The following is a 24418-nucleotide window of genomic DNA, read 5'->3' as shown; positions in this document are numbered from 1 at the left end:
CCATGGTTTTGTCTCTGAAAGGTGGTCTCATGGAGTAAGACGTCAGGTTGCCTGGTTCCCTCTGCCTCTTTTCTGGGGGGTCACTGTACAGCCGACTCACCTGCCCCGTACTTCAGCTTTCCAGCACCCCTGTTTTCTATGTCTTCTTCACTGCCTTTGAGTCACTTAACTGTGATGTGCCTCCATGTGGGTTCTACCTGCTCCCTGTGAATGGAGTTTATCAAATTGCTAAGATTTATGAGGTCACAGTGTTCATAAAGCTCAGGTCCCTTATCAACTTCAGTACTGCAAATACACTTGTCCGTCCTTTCCTCTGCCCCTCAGTGGCTCCAATTACTTGTGCACCAAGCATCACGGAGGTTCTCACAGCTCACTGATGAGGTGCTTGTGTTAAGTACTATTTTTTCTATATGTTTATTTTTGGATAGTGCTACAACAGAATAATGCCCCCTTGATAAGGCTAAGGCACTTCCATCCCAGTCTCTGGGACCCATGGGTCAGTTATGCCATATCACAGAAGAATAGCAATTTTGTCAGTGGAATCAAAATTGCTAATTGGCCCAGTGCAGTCATAATGGGCTTTCAAAGTAAAGGAGAAACCAGAGACAAAAAGTGGGCACAAAAGAACCAAAAATGACACGCAAAAAAAAAAAAAAAAAGAAGCCTGATCAATCAATCATGGTGGCTTCTAAGGTCCTAAAGTCAGGCGCTGAGGAACCTGGTAGCACCTAGGAGAGTGTGAGAAGTTGGCCTCTCCCCTACAGCCTCCCCAGTGCACAGTCCTGTGACCCCTTGACTTAAACCAGACTTGTAACCTCCAGAACCACAGACATCACACAAATAAAGCTGTCATGTACATCACTGATTTCATGGTCACAGCACGGACAGAAATAGCTACAACGGCAGGCATGCTGGCACACACCTGCCCTCCGAGCACTCTGGAACTGGGGCAGGAAGTTCACAGGTGTGAAGCAGGTCTGTGATGCCAGCTTTCAGGCAGTACGAGTCTGTGCCGCATCCCCAACAAACAGAACCCCCAAATAATAGCAGACATGTAGTTTCTACTGCTTGGAGCTTGTCAACCTTTTGTCTTCCATTTTTATCCATTTTATGGACTATTTTTTTTCAAAGTGTACATGCTTTCATCATCACTATTAATTTTATGTATCTTGCATCTCCACTGAACTCTTGAAATACACTGAATTCAGCTATTAAAAAAACTGTTGTAATGCTGTTCATCTTAAAATCTGTGTCATTGCTGGGTTGTTTTGGCTGCCTGTCTTTTCCGCTCATTCTGGGCTTTTCTTTCCTGCCTCTTCACATTCCTGATGTTTTTGAGTGGGTGCCAGGCCAGGCATTGTGGTTTTTCAATGGTTGGGCACTAGGGACTTCCGAGTCCTATAAATCCTCTTGAACCTTTCTCTGAGATGAGGTTAAGTTCATGTGGCAGGAGTTCCCTAGATCTGGAGGGCTCAGGGCAGAGCTTATGGTTTCCCTGTGGAGAGAAAGTTCTCTGTGTGTTCCGCCCAGTTTCTCATGGCTGTTTGGCTTTCCAGCCTGGCAGACGGGAGCAGACATCCCACATCCCATGTTGCGGTGGACATGACTACTTTAAATCCTTCTTCCCTCAGTCTTAGGTGGTTTCCTTAAATGCATGTGGCGACAGGCACACAGCAAGTTTCCCATGATGCTTTGTTTCTAGCGGCCTCTTTCATCTTTGTGTGCACTGCCCTGAAAACTTTGATCTCCCAGACTCTCAGCTGTGTTGCCTCCTCCTGTGGAGGCCACTGGGCTCCATCTCTGTGTCCCTTCCTATGTCACAGCCTGAAAAACATCATCAAGGCAGTCAGCTAAGGCATGTGTCGGGCTCGCTTTGTTTCTCAAATCCTGGTGCAAAAGCCTTTCGTTATCTAACGTCCGTTATCTTGGCGACACAGTTTTGAACATACATGTGTTGGGGCCAAGTTGTTTCCATAACTAGTAATTTGATCGCTGTTGCTTTATGTTCAGAAGTGACAGTCACAGCACTGCCTCTCAGGGACCCACGACAGGTGACACGTGTAGGAGGTATTAGCATGTCACATGCAGTCATCACTGCCGCCATGGGAAGGAATATCACTAAAAGCATCTTACACATGCAGAAGCCAGGGCTCACAAAGAATGCAAATACTGGACACGTGAAAAAGCAAATAGAGGGCCAAATGCAAGGGTGGTTTCATTCACTGCGTGTCTATGGCCACTGGCCCTGTTCCTTCCCTCTTTTTTTAAAAACATTTTTATTACATTTAAAAAATATTTGTTTACTCTTACTTTATAAGTGTTTTTGCTTACATGTATGGGTGTGCCCTGTGTGCATGCAATGTCCAGAGGCCAGGAGAGGGGTGCCTGATGCCCTGGAATGGATACAACGACGGTCCAGGTAACTGAGGAAGCTCAGTAGAGAAAAGGCCTCCATCCAGACTGCCTGTAGGGCATTTTCTTGAGTAATGATTGATGTGGGCGGGCCCAGCTCATGAGGGTGGGGTCCTGAGTTGTAAGGAAGCAGGCTGAGCAAGCCACCAGGAGCAAGCCAGGAAGCAGTGTTCCTCCGGCGGCCTCTGCTTCAGTTCCTGCCTCCAGGTTCCTGCCTTGAATTCCTCCCTGACTTCTCTTGGTGACGGGACCAAGGTGCTTTTTGTCACGATGCTTTATAGCAGCAACAGTAACGCTAACTGAGACAATGGTAAGTTGCCACTGGGTGTTGGAAACAGAAGCTGGGTGGGACCGCCGCAAAAGCAGCACATGCTAACACTGAGCCATCTTTCAAGCCCCTTTGTTATTTTATTATATTGTTATTTATTTGTGTGTGCGCACATATGCATGCATGTGTACATTCACACATGCCCATGTACGCTCATGTGGGGGGGGAGGGTGTCAAAGGACAGCTTGTGGGACACAGTTTTCCTTCCACCATGTGGATTCCAGGGACGGAACTCAGGTTGTCAGTGCTCGTCCCCTGAGCCATTGTCTCTCCGCCCTCCTCTTATTTTAAAACTAATCCGTGTGGTCACTCTTTCATGCATCCCGGTCACTAGTAGCCGTGCTACTCATGGATCAACTCTAGCCCTACTGTGTGCAGCAACGGACTTAACAATCCCCCGAGCATCCAACTTGCACACCTATGGGGTGGGGGAAGTGAGTGAGGCCGACCTTGTTAGGAGGATGAAATATCAGCTTGGTACCTTTAGTGTAACACTCAGTTAAATACAAGGAGAGCAGGCTCAGTCCCAACACTAATGGCATTTGGGGCCCGCCTCTCCTGACCTCCTAGGCTGTGAAGATGACAACCGCCTTCACATATTGCCAGATGCTCCTTGGGGGACTTGTGTTAGATGCTGTTGATAGAGATCTGTCAGGTTTATACTGTCTGTGAGTCTAAGTGTTGAATTCTGCAACCATGTGACATCGCACAGGCACAACGTGGCATGTCCATGAGGGATCCCTACTGTTCTAGCAACCCTGCTTCCGTTTGGGTCAGGCAGCCACGGCAGAGAGCTGGGGGTGCGGGGAGCTGGACCCTTCTCTTCTTGTCCTTACGTAGACAGACGTTCTCTTTGTGGGGACTCACTGGCCTCATGTAAGGCTTTCGGTGCTGGCTGTATATTCATGACTTCCAAACTCACAACCATCCCTCCCTCCAGACCTGGACCCGTCACACATCTCTGGGCCTGGCTCTGCCATCTTCTCGGCTGAGGGCGACTCCAGCTTTCAGTTACTCGGGTTGAAAACAGACACGCCCTCACATCTAGTCTCACATCTCATATCTTGTCAGCAAACCCTACTGGCTCATCTTGCAAAGTGTGTTTCAAATGGGATCACTTTTCACTGTCCACTGGCTGAGGTCACAGTCATTTCTCAGCTGGAGGACTGGTACCGTGTCCGGGCACCTCTCTTTTGGCCCCACAAATCTAATCTCAATATAGAAGCCAGAGATCCAGCTAAGACTGAAAATGGCAGGACACCCTGCTCAGTCTAACCAGGAGCTGCCATGACCTCGCTATCATCATCAGGACCTGGCTCCCGACTCCTGCTCCTTGGTCCCTGGTTTCCTCCCCTTTGTGTGAGGGCATTCTCACATGTTGTCTCTGTTTCATGGTCTAGATCACCTCTTGCCCTGCCCAAGGCCCAGAAAGCTTCCAGACACTGGCATGGTCTGTCCCTCACCTCATTCACAGGTCTCTTGGAATGTCACCCTGGAGACTCTTTCCTGACCTCTCATCTCCAGCCACACCCGTGCTCCTTGCCAGCCTTCATTGTCCCATAGCATCCACTACAGTCAAACACAGATGCTCACATGATACCCGTATGCTGCTTATCAGCCCATGTCGCTTTGTCTGTATCTTGTGCCACTTAAGTAATGAAGGAGCCTGGCGTAGCGGGGACACACAGAACACACTGAAGATAAAAGACCAAGACAACAGCACACGAGATAAGGTGACTGAAATGCTCGCAGCGTCCAATACAGGCAGACACGATGGCCAGCTAAGAGTAGACACCCAGCCGGGACACCCACCTCGAACCCCCAGGGGACAGCCTTAGCTACACATCTGCCAATCTGTACCAGGCTAAAGTGGCCTGTGGGTGGTCCCTTCCTTCGCTTATTTCTCTTTACTCGCTTGGAGGCAGCAGATACCACTTGCTCTTCCAGGGTGACATTCCAGGTTCCCAGGCTGCTATCCTCACAGCCCACCTAGGAGGCTGGTTGTCCACTTACCCCTGGGCAGGCGCCTGCTCCTCCTCTTCAGATACTTGGTGGGAGAAAAAGGCATGGCGAGCTAAGTGGAAGGACCCGTTATAGAAGGATGGCTGGGCAAGGCTGAGCCCGGGACGGCAGCCAGGTACACCGGCAGGCAGCGAAACAGACAGCTGCTCCAATTAGCTGCAGCGTGGTATTAGCTGTGAGAACTAAACTGGGGTCTGTTGTCCCTCCTGGGGCAACTTCTGCATTTTGCAGGACCTGAAACCTGGGAATGTCCAGGGTGGGGATCCCCATGGGCACTTCCCCGGAGTATACACGCTGCTAGGGTAAGATGGAGGCGGGCACCATGGAATTCACATAGTAGGTCATTCTACACCTTGGCTCCTGACCTTCATTCTACCCCTGAGCAAATATGTTCTCTGAGTTTGGTCAGCTGTAGGGCCAAGCATCCATATGCCTTTGTGTGAACATGGGGACATGTGCTAGGGACAGGGCTCCAAGCTGAGGGCTGCTGTGCAGTATTTTTGTTTGTTTGTTTGTTTGTTTGTTTGTTTTTCGAGACAGGGTTTCTCTGTATAGCCTTGGCTGGCCTTGACTCACTTTGTAGACCTGGTTGGCTTCAAATTCAGAGATCCACCTGCCATTGCCTCCCTGAGTGCTGGGATTACAGGCAAGTCTCCGGAATTATTTGCAGATAAAAGAACACAGTTTAGAAGCTGGCCACCCACAGAGTTTACTGCATGCTGGGTGTGAGCTGTTGACTTCCTAGTTCTGATCCCTTTTAGGCTTTTTGTTTGTTGCTTTGCTGTTGTTTTCTTTTAGTTTGGTTTGTCTTAGTTTTTTGAGAAAGGGTCCCAGCATGTCAGTTATCTAGACTGGCTGTGAACTCACCAAGCTGTCCAGGCTGGCTTCTTTCTTTCTTTTCTTTTTTTTTTTTATTTTTATTTTTTAATTAATTTATTCAGATTACATCTCAGTTGTTATCCCATCACTTGTATCCTCCCATTCCTCCCTCCCTCCTGCTTTCATCCTTTTCCCCTCCCCTAGGTCTATGACCTAGGAGGACCTCCTCCCCCACTATATGGTCATAGGCTATCAAGTCTCCTCTTGGTAGCCTCCTTATCCTTTCTCTGAGTGTCACCAGGCCTCCCCACAAGGGGAAGTGGTCAAATATGGGGCACCAGAGTTCATGTCCGAGTCAGTCCCCGCTCTTCACACAACTGTGGAGAATGTTCCAGGCTGGCTTCTAACTTGTCATCCTCCTACCTTAGCTTCCCACCTCAGGCTGTTTTTGTGGCTGGTGATGGGGGTCGACCTCCTGGGGTTCAGGTGAAGACTGTAAACAATGCTTGAAAGATGTCCTCCCACCCTCTAAGGTGGATATCTTGTCCCTTTGTCACAAACAAAGGAGCCAAAGGGCCAGGTAAGTTCTGCCTCTTGGAAGGGCAGAGCCAGGACCCGAGTTTGGCTGGATTCTTTCCAAGAAAGAATTTAGCTGCTGTTTTCCCCATGCCTGAGACAAAGGAAGTAAGAACAGCTGGCCGGTCCAGCCTGACCTACCCCTCAGGACCTGCGCCTTAGCCAGGGGCTGAAAGGAACTTGGGGAGGAGACAGTTTATTCTGCTTACACCTCCACAGCACTGTCCACCGTGGAAGGAAGTCAAGACAGGAACCTGGAGGCAGGGGCCAATGCAGAGGCTACGGAGAGGTGCAGCTGACTGGCTTGCTCGGCTTGCTTTCTCTTAGAACCCAGAGCCACCAGCCCAGGGATGGCACCACTCACAATAGGCTCACAATAGGCTGGGCTCTTCCCCATCAATCACTGATTTTAAAAAATGCCTACAACAGTGGTTCTCAACCTTCCTAATGCTGTGGCCCTTTAGTACAGTCCTTTACGTTGTGGTGACACCTCAACGATAAATTTGTATTATTGCTACTTTCTAACTATAATTTTGCTACTGTTATGAATCATAATGTACATATCTGATAGGCAGGATACCTGATCTAAGACCCCTGCAACTCACAGGTTGAGAACCACTCCCCTACAGGCCTGACTATAGCCCCATCTTGGAGAAGTATTTTCTTAACTGAGGTTCCCTCCTCTCAGATAACTTTGGCTTATGTGAAGTTGGCAAAACCATCCAGCACAACCTGTGCTATTGGGGAGCTCCAGAGACACCTCTCGAGTGATGGTGGCAGGAAAACTGGCACCAGGCGTTGGTGAGCAGGGACGGAGCAAGAAGCCATTTACTTGCCGACCTCCTTATGGCGTCATCCACAGAAGATGATACAGGTGACAACAGCAAGTCATTCCTGTGTGCAGCTGCTTCGCTGGCTTACCCCACGCTCTTAGAATGCAGCCAGCTCTGGACCAGCACAGCCCTTCTGCCAGCTCTCCTCCACTTACCTGTTTACCCGCCAGCCACTCCGCCTGCCTCTCTTTCCCCTCGGAGCCCCTCTGCAGGAGAGCCTCTGTCCAAGAAAGTTCCTCCTGCCCGAACACAACATGTCCTTTCTATCTATAGAGTTTATACTCCATTCGACAGTGGCTTCTGGCTTTGTACATGTGGTTATTGCAGGTCTGCCAAGGGAATGGCCATCACCTGAAAGCAGACACAGCCCTATCCTCTCTGGCTAAGTGAGTAAAACAGTGGGCCCTCCCTACCTGCTGGAATCTGGTTCCATGACCCTCCATGAACACCAGACTGTGAAGCCTCAAGCCCTTCCCCTCCCCAGATGACCCAGGATCTGCATACAGCTTGCACACATCATCTCTAGACTACTGTAGTGCCAAATCCATGGCAACACTCTGAAAGCAGCTGTTATTTAGGGATGGCTGTCCACGTTCTAATCAGGGACAATCTGTCATGGGAATATTTTCAACCTACAGTTGTTTGAACCCAGAGGCAGGGAACCTGCAGACTCAAGTGCGTTCCTTAAATACATTGTGCGGATACATCCAAACAACACAAGGTGGTGAGGCAGCTCAGGGCACGTGGGGTATGAGTGAGGAGCAGGCCGCTGCCTGCCTGAGAGGGTGACTTGTTTCCAACCAGTAGATAAAGCCTGCTTTACTTCTGCAAAGGACAGCAGGACAAAGGGCCAAGGCCTGCTTCAGGACAGGAAGGCGAAGCCCAGGAGCCAGGAGGCGACACTGACCTCTCCAGAGACTGTAAAAGGTTCTCATATAAAGACTTTCTCTTCCTTGTAAAAGGCCCTAGCTGGTATGGTCGGCCCTGAGGAAGCTGGGCCAGCCCTGCTCTTGCAAAGGCCATTGAGCTCCCAGGAGCCTCCCTGCTCACCAACAAGGCAATCTTACTCTTTCTGACATCTCCCTGGGGATTTCCTTGGGGCTGAGGGGACGTTTGACTTTACAAGGAATCTGCAAGTGGCCTCCTTGAGAGAGAGGCTACGACCTTTCTTTCAAGGGTAATTACAGAAGTGGTCCTGGCACCCGGATCAGTGGAAGCTGACCTCTGAAATATAAGTCAGGGGACTGGAGAGATGGCTCAGAGGTTAAGAGCACTGGCTGCTCTTCCAGAGGTCATGAGTTCAATTCCCAGCAACCACATGGTCGCTCACAATTATCTATAATGTAACCTGATACTCTCTCCTGGCCTGCAGGCACACATGCAGGCAGGATGGTGCATACATAATAAATAAATAAATCTTTAAAAAAAAAGAGAGAGAGAGAAATATAAGTCAGACCTTCCCTCCCCAGCAGGAGCCCCAGACATAAGCCTGACTTCAACACGCATCCCGTTTGAACTGAGAACTACCTTTGCAGCCCCAATGACATCAACTCCCCCATCTCACCACATATCTGCTTGTCCCTGGGGGATTCCGTGCACTTGCAGGCCCACTCAGACCAAGGCCTCACCCTCTTCACTCTGCACGTGCATGCACACACACACCTCCCAGCTAGCTGCTCACCTGGTCAATTCCTACTGATTCAAAACCCAGCTCAAGTCTATTCATTTCTCCTTCAGCTTCATTTCAGTTTCCTATGCACCCACTCTATCCTCCACCCATTTTTAAAAGATTTGAATACTTTTATTTTCTGTGTATGGTACTTTACTTACATGTCTGCAGACCAGCTGCATGGTGCATGCAGTACCTGGACAGGCCAGAAGAGGGCACCAGATACCCCTGAAGCTGGTGAGCCACCACGAAGGTGCTAGGAACTGAACCCAGACCTCAGGAAAAGCAGAGCTCCCATTCCTTCCTTTTTTCTTCTACATGTAGTTACTCAAGTTCTAGTATATGGCAGCCATTGTGCCATATGCTAGGGGACATAAACTGAGATCAGCCTCAGAAATGGTTAACCAGGTCCCTAAGGGCCACGGCTGCCATGACAACCACACCAGAAAGACACCAACCTACTCGCGCAGCATGCCGTGCTCAGCCATTCTATAAGCATTCTGCTGCCACTGTTGCCTAGTGCCCAGGGGGCACTGAGGCCAGGGGTGCCTCCCAGGACCAGGAGGCAAGCAAGCTCTGAGTCCCCTCGTTAGTCTAATGCTGTCACAAGCCCTCTCAGATGCCCTTCTGGGTTTCTGGGATTGGTCTGGCCATTCATCTGGGCCCTCTCCCTACACCGGCTACAGTGCTTTGTTTCAGGGGGTGCCACAGGAAAGAGAAGCCACAACTACTTTCTACTGCAGCTGAGAAAGACAATCCCCCACCTTGATCTGAGCTCCCCATATCAAAGCCTGCTGAAGAGAGAGGCCCACAGAGGGGCTGGCTGTTCCCTGCTGTGATGCTCTGAGCACTCTGTTCTGTCAGCAGTGGTATAGTCCAGGCACTCACAGCTCCAAGTCATCTACCACCAAGGGTGGTCCGGAAGTCCTGAAGTCCCTCTCTGGAGAGCTGGCCCAGCCAGGAATGCCTGGCAGCTGACTCAGTGGGACTCAGAGTGGTCAGCAGGGTCTGCCTGACACATATATTCAGTGAGGCCTTCTACTACAGGGCAGAGTTAAGCCCGAGTTCAGGTGAGGAACCAGGGATGTTGCTTCTCAAACAGAAGGCCAGGGCTGCCACAGCCAGGGAAGGGCCTCAGCTGAGGAGGCAGCACAGGGGTCGCCTTTCCTTTCCTGGGCAGGTCTGGTGAGGTAGGGAGATCAGGTAGAAAGAAATACTTCAGATCCTCTGAACTGAGAAGAGTGGGGGGGGGGGGGAGGTGGACAGGACACTCTGCAGGTACCCAGGATAGAAGGCCAGGTGGCTGCCCTGACTGGACCACAGAACCTGGGTCCATGAACTAGGGGTGAGAAAGGTCTGGGTGCTGATGGGGAAACAGCTGGGGAGCCCCAACCAGCCTAGGCAGAGAAGCACTCCAGGCCTGGGTACGAGTGGAGCCTATATAGGCGGGGGGTGGGGAGGTCCAGCTAGTGAGAAGAGGGGTCCAAAGCCCCACTGTGTTTCGTCTCTAGAAACTGCATGTGAGAGTAAATAAAACCACCCTAACTGTAGGCATCAAACACTAACAAATTCTTCAAGTGCCTCCTCACACTGTGCCCTTCATTGACCCCCAACAATGGGCACAGGCCCACCAGCTTAACCACAGTCCCAAGCCAAACCGTACCCCTAGGCTTTCCCGAGATCCCACAGCAGTCTGGCCTCAGGCTCTCATGCTGGGACCACCCCCCCCGCACCCTAAGGAACCAAAGCTGGGTCCTGGTGTATTGAGTGCCACCCTGTGAGTGCTCAATGTTGTCACCATGTGACTGATATATGCCTTCATGGTACTGTGTGAGGCGTGTTGCCCAGATAGACGGGCATTACATTAGACCTGGGGACACAAAACCATGACAAGACCCCATGTGGGGTCCTCAGCAAGCCATCAATGATAAACAAGCAGGCTGCAGACCGAGAATCTGCTTAAGAAGGCAAATTAATGGTAGGCAGCAGACAACAATTCTTTAGTACTCAGTGGGAAGGGGAGGACCAGAGGCCTGGAGTTCCGCCTCTCCCCGCCCCCCACCTCCCACCCTTTATTATGGAGAGAAAGCCGATTCCCAGCGCAGCCCACAGCCCAATCCCACAACACTAGACCTTGAGCTCCTGGGGGGAAGAGACTTGGCTGGCCCAGCCAGTTTCTTCCAGAAAACCTGAGGTGGGGGAAGGGGGTTGCAGACTAAACAGCGCCTGACTTTGGCCTCCTCCTCCTCCAGCCCAAAGAGGAGGGGGGCAGGGTGGGCCAAGAGGCCTGAGATGGTTTTAAAGGCCATAAGCAGGTCAGCTAGCCGGAGAGGAGGGATACAATTCTGGGGATCAGTGACATGTCACACAACAGAGGAGGGTGGGACTAAGGCCGACGGGCTCCGCAGACAGATCACCCAGTCCTGCCCCTCCCTCTCTGGCTGGGCATTCGGACACTGCTCCATCTTTTTGCACCTTTCTCTTTGCACCTGTTCCAAGGCAGATGCGGCCCACCACCCACAGCTGCAGGGAGGTGAGGGGACCCCAGGGCTTTACCTGGCATGTTTCCCATACTTTATTTTTAAGCCAAATAGTTCTGTTTCTGTATTTTTTTTTAGCCTGGAGGCCAGATACGCACCAAGACAAGTACGAAGCCCTCCTGCTAGTGCCAGCATGTAAGCTTAACAACACGTTCTAAAACCTACTACCGCTTCTTAGCACAACTCCAGAGAGCAGCCACTCACCTTGTAGTCTAAGCGAATATGGCACCCTCTAGAGGCGACCATTTATATTGAAGGTGATATGAATGGCGTCCTCCAGAGTTAGGCAAGGAGTGACTAGACTGTGGGTCTCACAGTCAAACTCATAGATAATCTTGAGCACAGCCTTACCTTCCTACTTTCTACAGAAGGAAACCGCCTAAGCTATCCCAACAATAGGACTATCTGACTCTGTTTGGCAAGGCTCCAACCTTGGCAAGGCCTCCCTCCTGCCCTCAGGTCCAGCCATAGGTGGGGCTGGGTACTGTGACCTGACTCCCAAGGCTCAGTCTGAGGAGCATAGCTAGCAGAACCAATCAGTTACCACCTGTCCTTCACCAACAGACACCCCACAGCAACACCTTATTGTCCAGAAGCGGCTCCCCCCACCAACTTTACTTTATGAATGGGAGAAAAAGGCGGAAATGTATGGACTCCAGGGAGCTCCGGGCACAGTTCCTCGCATATTACACTCCTCTAACATGACAGCCTTACCGGTATACGCTGGATTAGACCAGATCATTAAAAAAAAATGGGTTAGTATGCTGGGGGAGCAACATGAGGACTGGAGTGTGGATCCCCAGAACTCAGAACCCATATAAAAGCAGGGGGAGCTGGGGAGCATGGTGACCCCCTGTAACTCCAAGACTTGGGAGGCAGAGGCCAGGATTCCCTGGGGCAAGCCAACTAGCTACATTAGCCAGTTATTCCAAGTGCGCATGTGTACGTGTGTGTGTGTGTGTGTGTGTGTGTGTGTGTGTGTCACACATACACTCACAGATTCAGGCTGACCACTGCAGAAGTGACAGCTGACACCAAGGGAAGAAAGAAGGGTCTAGAACTCAAGTACACCTTTGGGGGCAAAGTGAGCCACAAAACACTCATTGTTCAAAGTGTGCAAAGCAATAAGTCTCCCTCCCCCCAAGGCCTCATCGTGCCAGGTCCTCTATCACAAAGTGACCTTCTGCACATCCTGTATAGGACAGTCACCTCATGCATATGGATGTCCTAAGGGCACCCAGATGACACATGGTCCAGCTGAGAGTAGGGCCCCAAGTGGGGTACGTGATGGTAGGAGGATTCACAGTAACTCCCAGTTACTCCACAAGTCACTTAAGGCTGGGGCGGGCTAGGGCCACGTCCTGTTCGGCTAGACACAAGGCTCACGACACCCCCACAGCTACCCTCAACCAGGCATCAGGGATCACGCCGCAGTGATGGGAAAGCGTCAGCAGAGAACGAACACTCAGGCCTTGCTGAGACCCGTGGTCCCTGAGAGTGTGGACCTGCCTGACTTGAAGGATGCCTGTTTCCCACATGGGCATGAGACTCAAAGGTTAGGGCTCCTGTTTATGTGGATATAGGCTTTTTTTAAATTGAGGATCCCCAAACCACTTTGTTGTCTAACTCTCTCTGCTCCTTGTCCCAGCAGACAAGTACTGCCAGGTAGGGCATCTCCTCAGGTGGCCCTGTGTGTGTTAACATCGCACCACTATGCAGGGAGGGCCCAAGTCCTTCCCAACTGGGAATGAGTCAGGGTCCTGCCAGAGACAAATACACTCAAGAACCTACAGGGGTCTTGGCTGGCATAGCTGCTTTTGGGTCCTGGTTGCTGAATATTTTCTGAGAGAGAGAGAGAGAGAGAGAGAGAGAGAGAGAGAGAGAGAGAGAGAGAGAGAGAGAGAGACTCACTTGCTATCCTGCGCACACTGCAGGCTCTTATTTTAGGGTGACCTAAACCAGTTCCTTTAGGAAAGGTTTTTTTTCTGGGCAACTCAGGGTCCCCCTGGAAGGGACAAATGTTGGGATTCAGACTGGGACAAGCGACTGAGGTGCCTTTTTAACTAAAGTGGAACTTCCAGGTTCTCCCACCATCCCTACAGTCCCTACCTGGTATAGGACATGGCTGGCATACCCCGCCCGCCCTCTGCCCAGAACTCTCCAGCCCAGAGTTGGGTTTCCCCTCCCCCAGAGGCTCTTCACTATATAATCCAGACATTTTGGTCCCCCCTTACTTTCTACCCCCTCAGCTTTCCTTCTCCTCCCTCTCTCCCTCCCTCCTTCTCTCTCTCTCTCTCTCTCTCTCTCTCTCTCTCTCTCTCTCTCAGTGCTCATACTTTCTCTCTCTGCCCCTACTTTTCTGTCTCCCTCTGCATGTCAACTTTACTAACCTCTACTTGTCAGATCCACGAATGGCCCAGGAGCTGTCCCCAAATAAACCTGCATTCATATACTCTAACTTGGCTTGAATTGGCTCAGTTCGTCACCGGAAGAACGCTTATCAACAATAAGCATCAAGTAATTTTCTGCGCAGGTGGGCTCATGGCCTGGGGTTCCAGCCCTAAGGTCTATTGGTGTCTTGCAGGAGGCCCTGCCAGGCAGCTATCTGGAAGAGGACAGAAGGGAGCCAGAGACTTGAAGGAGTGTCCAGCACACAGTCCATTTGCACAGAAAGGCTCTATTCTGCATCAGCTCTGCTCAGCTTGTCTCTGCCCAGGGCTCACCAATAGCGTGCCTGCTAAAGGTGAGCAACTGTGTGTGAGTTCCTAATGGGGAATCCCAGTCAGTCACTGACTATAAGTGCAAGCACTCTGGAAAATGCTGGCTGGGCTAGTGACAAAGGGACGAGGTCGGTGGTGGGGACACAGATTGTCTAATGAAAAAACTAAGCCCAGACAGTCAGGAGGAGTCAGGCAGGGCAGAGCCTTTGATGCTGGATGCTAAAGGCTTTGTCTGCCTGAATCCCTGACCGCCTGCCCCTGGAGCCTGTGCAAGCCTCATTTTAGGCCTGATGTCAGGGCAGAGCACGAGAGGATAGAGATGGCGTCTTCTGGGGACACCAAGGGAGCCCAATGCTCCTCTTAGATAGAGCTTCATGCCACCCCTGTGGCTTCCTTTCCCGTGAGTTTTTCCCAAGGACACACTCCCCCCAGGCCAGGGTCTCCAAGTGGACCTTGTGGCCTGGCCTCAGAGCACCCAGGATGGGGGCGAAGTGCCCCAGCGGAGGTCCTGACGGATGCAGGCACAGGGGTGCTTTGTTAACTAGCCTTCCCTGTTCATGCTGGGCAGACGCTCTGTGAATGGCACTGCTGTGGTATTTTAAGAAGATTCTACAAACAGTGCTCCCTCAGAATGGGGCTTCAGAGCCCTCTCATGAATGTCCCCCACCAGGGCAGCCGCCTGCAGCTCCAGTTGGACAATAGGGCCTCACAGGGAGTAGGCGGGTGCCTGGTGACCCCAGCCACATGGCCCAGTCCTCCCAATGGCTGCCCTGGAGTTTATTGGGAGGTGTGGCTCCCTGTCTGGGTGACATCCCTTGGGTACCACCACCTCCCCGGATCTCTAGGGATTTCCAGGCCCTGAAGCTGTCCTGTGGGTCATGGGGGAGGGGCACAGGAAGGAAGGGTGCCTTGAGATTTCCTCAGACACCACTTTATTAGGTAGCCAGAGAAACCTCAAAGACCTACTGTTCTGGCAGACAAGGGCTATTAAACTGTAAGCTCTCTAGAAGTTTAATCTGGAGCCTTGGAAAGCCAGCGACACCGCTCTGGATGCTAGAGGCAGGCAGACGGGAGGGTCACAGGTCGCATTCCTGAGACCACCTACAAGGCTGGGAGCCTCAGAATCGAGTCCCTTCACAGTGCAGAAGGCTGAGGAAGGGGCACAATGTGTAAGTGTGTAAGATGTGAGGCACAGCCAGCGTGCAGCAAAGGCAGCCTCTCCTCTTCCCAGGTGAAACCATTCATCTCCCAAGCCTGAAGCATGCCCCAAACATGCCCGAACTGCTGAGAACCATCAGGCATCACGGGAATTCTTCAGGACACCGTTGGGTCTACACACCTAGGGCTGTGGAGGCCCGGAGGGCAGGACACTGGGAGTTTGCAAGGGGTGGAAGGTTAAGAGCAGGCCTGGCCAGGGGCAAAATATAGCCTGAAGCTTTGGTCTAAGTCCTACTTTGTCCTCTCACACTTGGAAAAAGTCGGAAATAAGAATCACCCTCAAGGGGCTGGAGAGATGGCATGGAGGTTAACAGTATTTGTTGGTCTTGCAGAACAATGTGTTTGTTCAATTCTCCTCTGACCTCCCTGGGCACAAAATATACACACGGGGCACATATACAGGCAAAATATCCACATACATAAAATAGATAAATTTCTAAGTTTACTTATTTAAAAAATAATAATCACATAAGAGGTTCCCTGACGGTCACCACCCCCAACTCCAAAATATGCTAGACTGGCTGGTGAGAGCCAGGCATAGTAGAAGGACTATGAACCTATGGAAGTTTTACATTGTAGAGGCCACTGTGGCATCACTGATGTTAATCAAGCCGGTCAGAGTCCTAAGCAGCCTGATGGAGCCCCTGAGTAAAGGTACCATATCTTCATGCCCTGGATGGCACCCTGCACGCTGTGGGGGCTGTGGTACCTAACCTCCACCTGGATTGCCGAGGGCCAGCAGCCTGTGTATTCCTCACCAGCCATCAGCTAGAGCAGACTTGAGAACAGGCTGCACGCAACACAGCAGAGGGAGCTCAGTTCAAGGACAGGCCCTACCGGCAACAGACTGCAGGACTTGGCTGCAGAAGTCAAAGAAAAGGCTGATGGTCCCTGCCAGGCTTTTCAACTACTTCCAAACACTCCCTCCCTCTCGGTTTCATCAGTAAAGGGGCACACACTGATCTTCTTGGCCTGCTCTAGATTTCATTGCCTGTCTATCAAAGCCACAGTGACAGGTATACAGTGGAAAGACAAGCAGCTTGAGTGGTCGCTGGTGGGAAACTGGACCCGCTTCCTCACCAGTAAAGAGAAGTAATAACATATTTCAGGGTTGCATAGGGAGTGAATCAACTGGCATATGGGAAGTGCCTCAGTCAAAGCCTGGCACACAGAGCTCTCTGTGTTTCTGATGCTATCAAGTAAGTAAAGGTACATTAGGCAAGAATCATTTTCTATTACTGGGCATCTTCGAGGTGTCAGCGCTACCGTTATGCAGATACTAATTCAGATCTCAATGCAGTTGGTAAGACTGCATCACACAATGTTCTTTGGTTCAGAGAAGTAAGCTGACTGCCGCCGGAGCTGGATCCAGAGCCCTGCCTGTCCCACTCCTGGCTATATGATCCACCAGTGTCTTCCTGTCTCCTTGAACACAAGCCCTTGGCCTGCTTAACTCATCTTTAACACCTCCAAGTAAAGCTTAGGTAAGAGGAACCAGGCCCTGTCCACAGGAGCCGAGTACTTGCTCACATACCTTGGCAGGAAATAGCTTCTCAAAAAGTCCCATCCCCAAAGCACTGTCATAGTGTGACCTGCTCTGAGTTCCCTTAAAAAAAAAAAAAATCCCCTTGACAGAGCACTACCATTATTTAACCTGACTCCCAGCTTACCCTATATTCAGGTGAAGGCATTTGTTAAAAAAGAACCAGAAGTAATTCTTCCACTGCCTCTCCATGCCCCCATCCCCACCCCAGAGACAGGGTTTCTCCATGTAAGCCTGGCTGTCCAGGAACTCACTGTGTAGGCCAGGCTGGCCTTGAACTCACAGATCTGCCTGCCTCTGCCTCCCAAGTGCTGGGATTAAAGGCGTGCACCACCATTGCCCAGCTATTGGAAATAATTCATTAACATTTCAGCTGTGGTACAAACTGGGGAAAGCAACAGTTGGCCAAAGCTTAAAAAGAAGTTTTTACATTTCTTAAGCTTTAAGATCACCCAAGGAAAGAAATATCCACTGGGATCTTCTCATATTCCCAGAGCTCCAGGCAGCGTGGCCATGCATATGCCTTTGCACAGGGAAGCCCCAGGAGGACTCAGCATCTCATGCCTGGCAGCTGACTTTTGAGTCCCTTCCCAGGCAAGAAGTGCAGACTAAGGCAGAGTCACCGTGGAGCTGCCATTGTATTTACAGTGTCCAGTTTTCAGCACACATTACAGTAGGCCCATGCACAAACGTTAATCTACAGAAACTACATGTGACCGGCTCTAAACCTGTGAGCCAAAGGCTACAAACCAGGCATTGTAAATGCGCTCAAAGAAATTAAGGAGCCGCACACAGCTTTAATCCCAGCAGGCAAGCGGATCTCAGTGAGTTCAAGGCCAGCACCCAGAGCTACATAAGAGAGGATGCCTAAAAGGGGGGGTGAGGTGGGGGATTGGGTGTAATGATACCTCACTAACTGTATAATATTGATAAAGAGATGTAAACTATTGGAAGAATCAAATAGATTCTGAGGTTTAAAATTGTGATAATTCAGTATAGGGCCTCAACAACAGATTTGAGGAAAATGGAAAATATCCAGTCTGAGGGAAATTTTTCTTTTAAACATGAAGAAAAGTGAACAACAGAACTTTAAAAACTAATGCTACATGATGAAGTGTGCCAACAAACGCAAATTGTGAGTTCTGGAGGCAAACATGGCAGGGGGATCAGAAGAGATAGAAATAATGGTTCAAAGGCCTGCAAGTTTGTTGAAAACCATAGGCCTAAGAGTCTCCAGGTTGTAAGGATGTTGAATGAGGCTTCACACCTGACAAATGCCTAGGCAAGCCACCGGAAGACGGAGGATCTCAGAAGAAGCAGAAGACCTGCTTTTAAGCCTGGTCAAAGAAAGGCCAGTGACTCAACCTGTATCTCAGCACCCCATCCCAGCTGACTGCTGCCAGCTCTTGTCTAAGACGGGAGGACAGCCCCGGGCCTGTCTGCTGGGAGCAGAGCAGTTCTGAGCTTTCTCCAAAGAATCGTCTGGACCTCCAGTTGCCACGGGCCGAGGAGGTCACCAGAGGTTGCCTATCTCTCATTCCCGATGCACTCCGAGGTTTCTGTGTTGTTGTAGCCCAGCCAGAACAGGGAAGGCTGAGAAAATGGCTGACCTTTCTGAAGCTCCTTGAGCTTGCTTTGCGTGTCCTGAATGTAGGTGGAGGATGAAGCTGCTCAGCGAGGGGAGGGCTGTCCTGACTAGGGAATGGAACGAAAGCCTGAGGCCTGTTCCTGTTTTAAGAAACCCACAAGGTTGCTGCCGGGGACACATGAATGGGGAAGAGGTGACAGAGAACATTTCTCAGAAACACAACCGGACCTGCACAAACAAACGCTGAGCCACAGGCTGGCTGCTGTGGGGCTCTGCCACCTCTGCAGTCACTAGAACCGTGAAGCTCTGGCCTGGCTATCACTCACAGGCTCTCCTCTCCTCCACCCACATCCTGTTCCAATGCCTCTGAGGTTGAGCTGATCCCAAGCTGCCCCAGCCGCCGGCCTCTGACACCCATCTCCAGACCACACTGTGGGGCAGTGTGCGCAGGACTCTTTCAAACAATCTGCCTGCCCCTGGGATCTGCTGAGGACCCAGGGTCATGCACTGGACCCTACCAGTGGGCAACCAGAGTGTCACCCTGCCTGCCCGCCTGCCTGCCTGCACTCTGCTTTCCAGTGTTCTCAAAACGCACAGGTATAGTGCCAGCTTTCAGAAGTGATGAGAGGACCATGAGAGGCAGTCAATCAGACCATCCACTCCTGAGGAATGAGGTGAATGGGGCCTGCAGGCCTGGACAGCTGTGGGCCCACAGGCAGGTTAAGGTGCAGGCCACCTGCTGGGGCTCCATCACTCTCAGCTTATCTGAAGGCGTACTCAGAGTAGTGTACAGGGACCAGAGAGGTGTAGGCAATGTGATGTACTAAGCTGGCCAGGCACTGGGGAGACTTGTCACCAGAGTAAGGAGCTGAGTATTTTCTATAGACAGAGACCTCAAGGCAGGTCTGAGGAGGGATAGTTTGCGGATGAGACAATGCTTAGGCAGCAGACTAGAAGAGGCATGGGACATCCAGCCTGGAAGCCAGCGCAGGTGACAAGAAGGAAGGTGGCCCAAGGTAACAGGATCACAGAGCACCCAACGTTCCATTGTGGGAAGGGAAGAAAATAAAAGCTGAAGGGCAGCGACTCTGCAGAGGGACAGGTGGGCGTCAAGGGCTCCAGCTGAGATCTGAGGAAAAGCTCTGCATCAGCTGAGATCTGAGGAAAAGCTCTGCATCTGCTGGTAGAGATGGATGCTCAGAGTAGAGCTGGAGGCTGTGTATCTGCATCCACTCAGTCCTCGGGGTCCTGAAGAGACAGAACTCAGACAGCAGGGGAAGCCACATCAAATGCAGGGAAGCAGGGCAGAGGGCCAGTCAGACAGACAAGGATGAAAGGTGGGACAGGTGCAGCCACCAGCAATGAGGGGGGACAGAGGGGACCTAGGGGGTCATCAGAAGCTCAGGTACTTACAGGTCCAACAAGAGTGGAGGCTGCCAAGAGTGGGGGGGGGGGAAGCAGCAGGCAGGGCCAGGCTAGGATGGAAAACAGAACAATACGGGAAGGTCCCATAGGCCACAAAGTGGGCGCAAGTCTATCAGTGGTGGTAGGCTGACATTCTGATAAAGGAATTAGGCAGACTCCTATGGACAGAAGGAGCCATGGGGAGAAGGGAGCAAGGGTGTCTGGGAGCAAGGAGGGGTTCTGACCAGTAGGAAGTCTGAGGAGCTGAAAGTCACTGAAGGAGCAAGAGATGAAGCAGCCGCGGAGGCAGCAGCATCCGGTCTCAGGGCCCTGTACTCTGTAGCTCTTGTGGCTATCTAGACTAGATCCAACATGGACTTACTGCCAGGCTCAAGGGCATCTCCTTCTACTTGCCCTCAGTCCTGGGCAAAGATGCAACACTGAAAAACTGGGCAAATACACCTCATAGCCCTACACACAGATGCATCTAGAAACAATCCTAGAAAGGATGAAATCACACAGGTGCCTCGGTGTTCAGGGCAAGTACATGGGACCTCCGCTCAGGGACACGTGGCCCCTGTAGAATAGACCCTGCGGCAGGACCTCGTTTCCCTGGGAGCACCTGGGACCCAGCTGTAACTCTTCTACAGCAACCATTCATGCAGACAAGCCCCCCCCACCCCGCGCCCCCCTCCTGCATGGCCTGCACTTGCTGTGCACTGAGTTCAGGCACAAATGCCAGTGCTGGGTTTTAAAGCCACAAGGCTGAGGCTGTTAGAGCAGTATCAGGCACTAGGGGGCGCTTTGAGGCTCTCTTTGCCAGATGCCATTCAGATTACTGGAATTTTTCTACTTCTTCCAGTACACTTTCACACCGGACAATCTGCTAAAATGCTCTCTTGTTTAAAAAAAAAAAAAAAAAAAAAAAAAAGTTAGGTTTAGGAACATCCAGGAATGAAATAATGGAGAATAGCAGTATCCTTAGCTTTGGCCAAGTGAAATATGAGGAACTAAAGGACTTTTCTGAGTAAAAGGAGTGTGTGTGTGTGTGTGTGTGTGTGTGTGTGTGTGTGTGTGTGTGCGCGCGCTGAGATAGGGTATCACTGTGTAGTCTAGCCTGGCCTTGAGTATAACCCTCCTGCCTTAGCTTCCCAAGTTCCGACACCACAGGTTTGAACCTCGTGCCTGGCTTCTTCTTTTTTATAAACATACCTTTTTCTAAAAAAGAAACTCACAGTTGGGCGCGGTGGCACATGCCTGCCTGTAATCCCAGCAAAGGCAGGTAGATCTCTGTGAGTTTGAGGCCAGCCTGGTTTGCAAATCAAGTCTAGGACAGCCAAGGCTACACAGAGAAACCCTGTCTCAAAGAAAAACAAAAACCAAAACAAAAAAACAAACTCACATACATTTTGAGTGGAGAATCCAAATCTTCACACACACACACACACACACACACACACACACCCCACAACTTGCTGAGTTACTGCTATGGCAACTGAGCTTAATATCTAAAGCAGAAATTCTTACAGAGTATCCAGTGGTATGTGCACCATGAGGCTCCGTGCAAAGCAGTTTCCCTGGACACAAGCCTAGAGGCTAGACCCACAGTCCACCCAACACACAGCTGCACAAATGTGCCAAAGGCGCTGAGAGGGCCTGCCAGGAGAAACCTTCCAAACTTTGATAAATGACGACGTCTCTCTCGGGTTATGTGACCATGTAACATTGCACTTCTTTCGCCGATTGCAGAATTCACTGCAAACAATAAGCCCAACTGCCCACCTCCTAGCCAGACTGGCCACATGCATTCAATTGTCTTAAACGAGTCAAGAGCATGTAAAAACATTAAGAGATTTTTACATTAAGAAGCCAAGTACCAGCAAGGCATGGCGGCTCACACTTTTAATCGCAGCACTTGAGAGGGAAAGGCAGGTGGAGCTCTGTTAGAGGCCAGTCAGATCTCCAGAGTAAGTCCCAGGACAGCCAAGGCTACTTAAAGGGACCCTGTCTCAAAATCAAGAGGAGGAAGAGGAGGAGGAGGAGCGGACAAGTTCCTGCCATGGACTCTCTTAACAGGGTGGGTGTCCTCCTACTGCTGGACACTGGCTGGCTGCCCACCCTGGCACCACAGTGCTTCGCTCTAACCCTGCATGAGGTCTGTTAGGATTCTACTTCAAGTCTGCCTACCTGTGATGCCATTGCCTACCTGCCACGGGGGCGTGGCCCTGCCCAGGGCTATATAAAAAGACACACCCACCTCACCTCTCTCTCTCTCTCTCTCTCTCTCTCTCTCTCTCTCTCTCCTCCTCTCCTCCTCTCTCTCTCTCTCTCTCTCTCTCTCTCTCTCTCTCTCTCTCTCTCTCTCTAGTACCCCCTTTCTTTCTCTCCCCATGCTCATTTAATAAACTCCTCATCTCATATCTGTTGCCTGGCATCTTACTGTCTTATTGCCTTCTCTCTTATTATCTCTTATACATTAAAACGGTCAGTCCGGCTTATTTTCATGGACTACAGAATCTTGGCAAAGGCACCCCGCATTGGGTTTTCTGCTTCCAGCTGTTGCTTGTCTCGTGTGGCGGAGGCCAGCAGGGTAACATAGGCAGGCTGGGCTGCTCCTCACTTGGATGGGCACAGCCATAGATTGGGGGAGGCTCTACAGGTCTAGATCAGCCTACTAGCAGGGGATGCCACAGGGGTCCTTCCAGGGCGCTCAACTGAAGACACGGCTCTCCCAACGCAAGTCTTTGCAGATCTACCCTTGCCCCTCAGACAGACTCACACAAGCCATGTTTACTGACGAGGGGTCAGAAAACACCAAAGCGACCTACTTAGGCCCCGCCCCCACAAAATCCTTGCCGTTGGACTCTGACCTGCCCGCAGAAAGCATGCTGCAAGCCCCTCCCCTGGAATCCCATTGTTGCCCCGGCTAAGTTGGCGCTCTGCCCGAGGCCCCCAAGCATGAAGCCTCACAAGCAACATTCTTTCATTTTTTTCTTTTTAAAATCAAACACTAAGAGAACGGTTGCAGTGGGACAGCTGTAACAGCACAGTCTAGATGGTTTCCAGTCGGGTCTGGCTACCGGTCTGGATGCTGGGTCCACCCTAAACTCCTGCGGTCAGGTCTGTTTAGCCCTGCTGTGAGCTACCTCAGGCCCTTCCTGAAAGAAACCAGGACTAACGTGGAATAAGGATCACCTGAGCAAGAGTCCTTCATTGAGAGGTCCACAATTTTCCTTTATCTGGGACTAGAATATGCCTTGCAGATGAACAGGATTATTGCTTATTCTGAGAGCGGCAGGCAAGCCTTTCTTTCTGAGCTCGGAGGGGCTCTTGAGTCACTTAGGGCATCCCTGAAACACTTAGTTCTCAGGCCCTTAGGCAAGGCGGGTTAAGTGTTAGGGTCAGGCAAGGTTGGGAAGTGAAATAGAGGGCAGTACTCCTTGACTAGAAGGGCTCCTTTTGGCAAGGAAAGGGTTAAGTCAGATGGGCCCCGTGGGCACTGCCTAGGGAGGCCGGACCTTGGGCAGCCAGTGCTGTCCCGAGCGTTCCGCTTTTGGGCCCTCTCCAAACCGGCTGCATTCCAGAAGCAGCTCTACTCGCAGGTTCCGCTGCGACTTTGGAAAACTCTGAGTCAGGCCCCCTTAGTCCAAGTCTGTGACAGAGGCGGGTGAGGAGAATGAATGGTCCGGCCCCCTCTTGGTGGTAAAGCCACACAGGCGTCGCTGGCAGGGACCGGGATAGCTACGTTGGGAACCCTCCGGCCACTGGCGTGCTCCTCGGACCCCTTGGCCCGATGCAGCGGTGGACTTGACCCACCTGCCGCCTGTGCCCACTGACCGTGCGGATCCCCACACTGCGCTGCTCCGCGCGCACCCCTGGCTCCCCCCCACCCTCGCGTTCCGGAGTTAGAGGGAGGCCCCAGGAGAGAGTTAGAGGCCAGGAACAGCGGCAAAGCTGGGCAGGTGCGGGCTGCCCCTGGACACTGGGGACCCCAGCGGGGATTGTGCCTGCGGCTGCCGCGCGATGCACGTGTGCGCCCGGAGTTACCTTTGGACGCTTGCAGGTGTCCTCTCCAATCCTTGCAGCAACACAGCCCCATGGCACAACAGCTTCCCCGCGGCTCGCCTCCGCTCCCCGCCCCCGCCGACACCCCCTAAGCGGAGCCGATGGGGTGCACTAGCCCGCTCCGCTCCCTCCCTGGGCCTCGCGAACGCGCAGATCACGCCGCGCGCCGCTTTTATGTCCTGCCCGGGGCGGCGCCCTCCCCATGGCCCGTTACTCTCCCGGGGCGCAGAGCCGCGCGCACCCAGCGGCCGCCAGAGGGCGCTTTGTCAGTCAATGACCGCACTCCCCCTCGAATACCCCAGAACCCACTAAGGGCGGCGCGACCACGGAAGCCTGACTCCTGTGGCCAAGAGGATGAAGAGTGTCCCCCTGGGACAATGGTGGCTCCTCCCTCTCCTTCAGCATCCTTTGAACAGTCACCTCAACCTCAACCGGAAGGGGGGCGTGGTACAAAGCCACCGGGGCTCTCTTTTTCTCAGCCCACCTGAACTGTGTATACAGTCGCAGAAAAAGTTTGCACAGATTCCTCTCATATCTAGCTGAGCTACCTATAAACCCCGCGATTGGGAACATCATTTATCCAACTGGGACTGTTTCTCCACCTGAAAGATCATTTGGCTCAATGTAAAATTTAGCCACACACACAGAGAGAGAGAGAGAGAGAGAGAGAGAGAGAGAGAG

General features: G+C 51.7%; 1 protein-coding gene across 3 annotated transcripts in view; it reads right to left on the bottom strand.

The window, feature by feature from the left end:
* Arhgap22 (Rho GTPase activating protein 22) overlaps window positions 1–24418 on the bottom strand; it is a 163573-nt gene that overhangs the window by 34793 nt on the left and 104362 nt on the right. Inside the window, exon 1 of one of the 3 annotated variants that reach the window (XM_051141836.1) lies at window positions 23720–24001. The exons of the other annotated variants lie outside the window; for them this stretch is intronic. Coding sequence (XP_050997793.1) covers window positions 23720–23771 — 52 coding nt within the window. The 5' untranslated portion in view covers window positions 23772–24001. Of the gene's footprint in view, window positions 1–23719; window positions 24002–24418 lie in introns of those variants that run through there. 3 annotated transcript variants of the gene reach the window in all.

This window comes from Acomys russatus, chromosome 3, assembly GCF_903995435.1.
Source record: "Acomys russatus chromosome 3, mAcoRus1.1, whole genome shotgun sequence".
Classification (NCBI taxonomy): domain Eukaryota; kingdom Metazoa; phylum Chordata; class Mammalia; order Rodentia; family Muridae; genus Acomys; species Acomys russatus.
This window is presented reverse-complemented; position numbering and strand designations above follow the sequence as displayed.